At 35.9% G+C, this 6,857-nt stretch overlaps 1 protein-coding gene and 1 long non-coding RNA gene across 13 annotated transcripts in view; one reads left to right on the forward strand and one right to left on the reverse strand.

Annotated features, from left to right (window-relative positions):
* The window catches only part of CEP128 (centrosomal protein 128), a 408,542-nt gene that overhangs the window by 379,523 nt on the left and 22,162 nt on the right, over positions 1–6,857 (forward strand). For all 12 annotated transcript variants that reach the window (XR_004286107.1, XM_032344799.1, XM_032344794.1 and 9 more), the window contains one exon: positions 4,800–4,877. Coding sequence is in view for 11 of the 12 variants with exons in the window: in XM_032344794.1 (XP_032200685.1) it covers positions 4,800–4,877 (78 nt within the window). In the remaining variant the exon portion in view is untranslated. The remainder of the gene's footprint in view (positions 1–4,799; positions 4,878–6,857) is intronic.
* Positions 313–6,117, reverse strand: LOC116591679. The gene is made up of 3 exons (XR_004286116.1): positions 6,034–6,117; positions 3,702–3,788; positions 313–424 (listed from the first exon to the last, which is right to left on the reverse strand). It is a non-coding gene; the product is annotated as an uncharacterized LOC116591679 (long non-coding RNA).

Here is a 6,857-nt window from a genome sequence, read left to right on the forward strand (position 1 = left end):
ATATGTTGTCATACTACATTCATTATTCAATTCCCCTGTAGTCTGAAACAAAGGAACAACTAAGGAAAAATGTACTGCCGACCAGTACAAAGTGCTCGACTACATGGCAGTTTGGTGTGTGTTGAAGATTTTGGAATAGGAAAATTGCCAGCTTATTCTTTGCCCTCTCAGACAGATGGATAGCAAAACCCACCTCTAGGTGCAAGAGCCACAGAGCCGAATGGACATGATTTTTGAATTTCACTTTTGTTTCTACCATTTGATCTTGCCTTCATCTAGAGAAAATAAATGAAACCACAGAATTTTCATTTCTCAGTTTTTAATAAAGAAGCCAAGATTTGGTGGATGGATCAGAGAGTGGTAACTCTGCCTTTGTCTTTACAGCCAGCAACGACCGAAGCACCTCTTGTGGCCAGATAGTGTGCTACATTATTGCAAAATGTTACAAAAAAGAAAAGGGTGTGTTAGTGAGCATCATAAAACTGAATCTCATACCTAACTTCCTCAAATCAAAAGATGGAAAATCCTGAGCCCTCCTGAGCTCGCATGTGCTTGGATGCATGGTCTTGAGCACACACTTTTCAGCACTGGCCAGATGGACCGCTTCCTGCGTCCATCTTGAAACTCCTCTTCCATAAATATGCCCATCAGGGACATATCTCCAAAGTTCTAGATGCCAAAAGTTGATAGTGAGGGAAGATTAGGAATTTATATCAAACAGTGTTACAGCTTCTGGGGATTTATCATCAGAGTATTACTGTAGTAAGAACACTGCCACTTCTGCATTCTAACTGCTTGGATTCGTACTCCAAATTTGCCACCACCAGACTGACGTTACACTTTGGTTCTCAGTTGCTTCATCTGTGTCATGGGGAATAACACATATAACAGCATATCATGGTGTGAGGATTAAGAAGTATATTCAAAATTGAGTTACATTTTTATTGTTCGATCTTTCATTATAGTGCTAGGAGCAGTTGATCATTTGCTTTGTCACTGCCCTTAGCTCAGTGGGAGTCCAGCTCCTTAAGCCTCTGAGATAAACCAAGTGTTACTACACAAAGTATTGGTTTTTTATTAAGTGGGTTCTTAATTGTGAATTTTTCTTTGTTTTTAATTTTGATATGAAATTTACTATCTTATAATATTTTCAAAAGAGAAACCATCTTTAAACCCTTTTGTGAATGTCTCATTTAATTCTTCTAGAAAATTCACCCAAGAAAATTAAAGACAGGTTAAGCACCTGTCATTTGGTGCCATTACTGAATAACTGGAGAGATTATTCCCTTAATTCTAGTAGTAGGGTCTTGTCTGTGCCCTTTAAAGCATTGGACTGGGTGAGGCAGAAAAAATTAACCAACTTAAAAAATAGAAAGTTTCCCTGACTCTGCATGAGGTATTTTGCCCTAGGAACTAACATACTATATGGGTCCTTATGGCACTGGAAAACCAGTAAGTTCCTTATTCAGATTATCCATCTGCTAATGGTTCCGTTTTTTCTAGCACTGTTAGCTTTTGGGGAAAAGTGAACTTGAAGTGACATGTAATGTGACCAGACTCTAATCATAGAACCTCAGAGCAGCTCACGTTATTTAAAAAAAAAAAAAAAAAAAAAAAAAGAACGTGTATATGCATACTCTTAAGTCTATATGCAGAAGTGATGGTTTTAAGCACACTCACATGCATACAGAGAGACCACGACAATCAGAAAATAAATATGCTCCCCCCAAATATCACTTACTCATGAAATTATGAGATGTGAGATGCCTGCAGGCCTGCTGGACTCATTATTTTCATTATTTCATATCTTACTGTTGCAGAGGTCTTAAAAATCTCAGCATCTGTATACATGATTTCCTTAAAATAAATGCAGTAAATTTTTTCTTTCTGTAATTCTTACATCTTTTGCATATGCATACTTCTCCCTCATCCCTCTCCCCCATGAGTTAAAAGCTCCTGAAGAACAGGAACTGTGCCATCTCTGTCTTGTGGATCATTCTGTGGTATCTAGATATACATTTGGTGTTACCTGATTGACAAGACTGTAAGGATGAAAGGAAAGTCATGTGAACCAGAAACTATTTCTGATATTAAGGAAGATGCTTAGAAACAACACATAAAAGGAATACAAAGTAAGCCACAACCAAAATAGATGATGAAAAAGTTTAAAGATATTAATGGAGACGTAGGGGGTGGGAGCGGAGAGTAGGAAAAATAGCTGTACTTAAGAAAGAGCCAAGGAGTTTCTTAAGGTTCACGCAAAAAATATATATATAGCCATTTTGAATATGCATCCAAAAACTATCAAATAGTCAAAATAAACTAGTATGTGAAAATATGCAAGAAAAAAATTTCTTCATGCAGTCACCTGGTTGATTGAAAATTTTAAACAAAAATATTTGCGTAACATGCTGAATTTTATAGTAGGGAAAGAAATCATGTGCTTATTTTAAGAACAAAATGAGTTTAACATACCTCTCCCTAGTTCAGAGGGTCACTTCTGAATGAGAAAATTTATGGGACTAAAAAAAGGGAAATAGTTTCCAAATTGCAAGTCTATTTGAATCATTGTTTATGAGGGTATTTTTTGATACAAAAAAAAAAATTTGCTTTAAAATCACCACAGCATGGATTTGTATTTTATTGTTAAAGGGCCAATATAATTACTGAGGAAATCTATTAATTTTACTATTGATGAATATAGCACACATGGTGGCTAAAATTACTTGCTCTCCTAAACCTACATGTTGGAGCCTATATTAAGAAACTTGTCATTTTGATAAATCTTTCCTACACATGAAAAAATTAAATGAAGCCATTTAAAATGCATGGGTGTTTAAGTGAGCACATGCGGCAAAAAGAAAAAACTAACAAGCATATAAATGTTAAACAGAAGGAAGAAAATACTAAAGCCTTTAAATGGAACTAGAAAAGGAAGATTTTTATGAACTTGAAGAAATAGGACATATGACTTCCAATTTCAAAATGGTGAAGTTAGAGTGTTTCTGCTTTCTTAAAAATCACATTAGAAAAGAATATGAAGAAAGAGAAACACTGATTTATGCATTGACAACTAGAAGACATGTATAACTCCCATGTTGGAGAATCCTGTTAGAGAAATGGTAAAATGATTCAAAGCAGAGAAGGAAAAACGCAAGCATCTGTCAAAGGGATACCAACGGAGAGCAAATATCTTTCACCCTGCAGACTTTGAGAGAGGTTTTGGAATTGGATGTACCATTTACTCCAGAAGGAGAGGGCGGAAATGAGTATATTGAAAATGTCTGCAAGGAGGAGTAGACCCTTAACAATCTGTCTCCGTCCCCACCCCAACACAAACCCTGCAGAGACATACATGTGTGTTCTGGAGAAGTTCTGGATTGGAAGTGAAGGTAGACCACAACACTAGAGTGAGACAGAGGATTTAAAATAGGAAGATTAAGTGTAAGTGGACATACCAAATGAGGTAACATCAGTTCCTAACCCTGTCTGGTTCCAGAAAAACTGAACTTCCTCTGAGAAAAAAATGCTCATGTACTCATAATTTGGAGCCTCCTCCCACCAAAAAAAAAAAAGATTAACCTATAATTTATGTAATTCTCTGGCATTATTTTTAATAATTAAGGCATTTATTCTGTGTAATAACTAATAAACCCTGAGATCTCATGGCTAAACACAATACAGGTTGATGTCTCACTCACATGAAGTCCAATATGGCCGACAGCTCTCCTCTCTCTTGTAGCTCTGCCATCTGAAGCACGTGGCCTCCAAGGTCCTCATAGCAGGGGCTGGGATGGAAGTGGGAACACATAGGGTCTTAACTAAGCTTATAAGTGAGACCTGTCACTTGTACTCATTATGTGTTGTTCAGAACCATTCACATGGGGGATGTAGGGGAGCAGCATATGGACTATTGGGTGGCCACTAACTTCTCAGCAACACTGTGCAAACATAGGTCCAGGTTATCACAAGACACTTCACTTTCTTCCCACAGGGTTTGTGGTTTATTTCATTGAATAATTGCAATTTGTTTTAAATTTAAAAGCTAATATCTTTTGACTAAGAATACATTGACGTGCTGGGCCTGTGACAGGACTAAGAATATGGAGATGCCTAGGATATATTCTCTGGTCTCAAGGCTATTCTACCACTTCTGGGTTCATATTGCCTTTAAAATAATGTTTAGATCATTCCCTGTTAATGTTTATATTGGTGGGTATAATCAAAGCTAATTAAAGACTAAGTTTTTTATTTACAATCAACAGGATTTTGTGTCCCTCTTATAAATATTTAATTTCAGATGTTTCTCCCAAATTTTATGAGAACCTCTTCTTCTTTTTTAAGTAAAATAATGGTTGGGAACTCTTTTCTTGTGTATAATGGCAACTTGGGAAGATCTCTAATATATTCCATAGAGAAGTAACTTCAAATTCATCTGTTTCTCAATATATTTTGTGCTTTATTTCTGATATTCACTGAAGCAGGTTTGTAAATTAATATTAATATGAAATGCTCTATAGAAACTTTCATAGCATATCAGTTGAAAGTAATTATCCAGGAAGAGTTTTTATATCTGAGGCAGTTTTACAAATGCATCTCATAAGCTCTATGAAAGGAAATAATTCTCCTGATTTAAAAAATAAGTATTTATCTCAGAAATACTATGATATCTGTTCTTATTTTACTGTCTATAGATTGAACTGCTTCTAACCATGGTACAAGTGATTTTTAGTACTTGGATTCTGAGAGTATTGATCAATTTTTTATAATGTTTGGCTGCCGTATGTTTTCTTTTTCAGAGTACCCGCGTGGCCTTGGACCATCTGGAGTCTGTGCCTGAGAAACTGAGCTTACTAGAAGATTTCAAAGACGTGAGAGTGAGAAAAAGTTGGCTTGTCTCTTTCAGTATTCCTATTTGAGTGAGAACACTTGACATCTTCCTGATGTGCAAAGAAGGTTGTAGGGAGGGAGGAAGAACTAAAAAAATATTGGAGGTTCTTAATATTCCATCTTATCAGAGTTTATTGACCTTTGTTAAGTCAGGATTGAAAATACTGGAACTTACGTATTACCACAATAGAGGAAATTGGAGACTTTTATCCTCGCACGAGAAGCTCATTTGGCTTCCTAAAGCTTTAATTTAGAAACACCTTAGATTTAAAAGAAGTTACACATTATATTGACAGTAGATAACTTTTTTGACAAGCAATTTTAATTTATGGGCTGTCTTTTTTCTTTAATTGCAGACTTTCAGAGTACTGTTTTAGAGATATGATAGTACACAGGTTATCTCTATACTATGATATTTGAATTCAAATCCACAGAGTTTTAGATTTTATATCCCATGCCATTTATTGACAGAACCGAATCCACAAATCATTTCATTATGAAGGAAATTAATTACATGTGTGGACGTAACTACTGTAACTTCTTGAAGTTCTCGTAGAAGAGGCATGTAAAACAAATAATTCTGCCTCCAGTCCTGCCAGGCAAGGTTCAGGCCAGAGAATACCTTGCATATCCCTTTAGGGATGCATAGATAATGGGCAGTTGTAGTGATTTATAACACCTTGGTCCCATGTGGCTGAACCTAGCAATGGTGAGAGTATACTTTGAAAACCATGAACCCCTTATTTCATATTGGCTTTAAAATATAACTTGTGTTACATTTAGGTTTTGTTTAAATCTAACATATTATTTGAGAATCTAATGAGTTTGAAATATAGCCTGATTATGCCATATTGCTTATCAGAGGCACTGACAGAATGTGGCTCTCAAGATCTATGCTATCTTAAAGTCACCTCTCACTAAGCATATTTTGATAGTTCGGTTACTAAACATTATTGAACAGGATCCAGGGTGGAGCTGACACATCCAGAAATCGAGGCTATCGCAGATGGAATAAACAAAGTGTTTCTAGTACATTTTGCTAAAGTTTCGATTCTTTCTCAAGATTTGATTACATATTTGCAGTCTAAATCCCTATCAAAGGATTATGAAACCAGTGTCCAAAGAGATGTGATTTTAACTCACCCTTCTATTTCCCAATGTGGATAGCAGGCAGTATGTTACTCCCATATCCCTTCCACATTTTTCTCTGTAGCTAACAAGTCATCTAAGGGAAGGAAGGGCAGATAAGAGAAGGTGTTGGAAACAGGTGGTATTTGCTACTGAAAAACAGATGTCTCTCTTATACCAGCATAAAACAGAAAAAAATTTAACCTCCAGTGACAGATCACTTTTTTTTCTCCAGGGGTCTACACTGAACAGAATGTTCATAAGTGCAATTTATAAGTTCTCTGCTATTACCAAAAGTTTTACTTTTTTTTATCCTATGGGCTAAGTGATTGCCTACAAGTCTAGCTTATATATACACACATATGAAGATGCCTGTTTAGTGGTGTTTTTAGGGAGAGTAGTTTTCAAAGTTCATAATCGTGCTTTCCAATATTAGTCATTAACATTGAAACCTTTAGCTTATAAGGAAAGGAGTCCATCAGCAAGTGTTCCGCACTAGCATGCAGCGGGCAGTAGCTACGTTCTAACCTGTATTACATTTATTTTCAAATCCTCTGACCCCCTACTCATGGGCACTATTTTTCCCATTGTTAAAGCCAAAGAAACGGAAGCTTAGAGTATGTAAAGTGTTTGGAACTGGGATCTAGTTCTAGGTATTAACTACAAGCCCATTTTCTTTGCCTTTACTGCCTCTAGCTCGAAACCTACTCTCTATGTACTCTAAAGTCCCCTTTATGATAAAAAGAGCTTATTTAGTCAACTTAATGAAAACAACTAGACCTGGCCTTAAATAAAAATGCATAAAGCCTTTAGATTATGAGATTATGTTTTTCAAACTT

Source organism: Mustela erminea, chromosome 5 (genome assembly GCF_009829155.1).
Source record: "Mustela erminea isolate mMusErm1 chromosome 5, mMusErm1.Pri, whole genome shotgun sequence".
Lineage (NCBI taxonomy): Eukaryota > Metazoa > Chordata > Mammalia > Carnivora > Mustelidae > Mustela > Mustela erminea.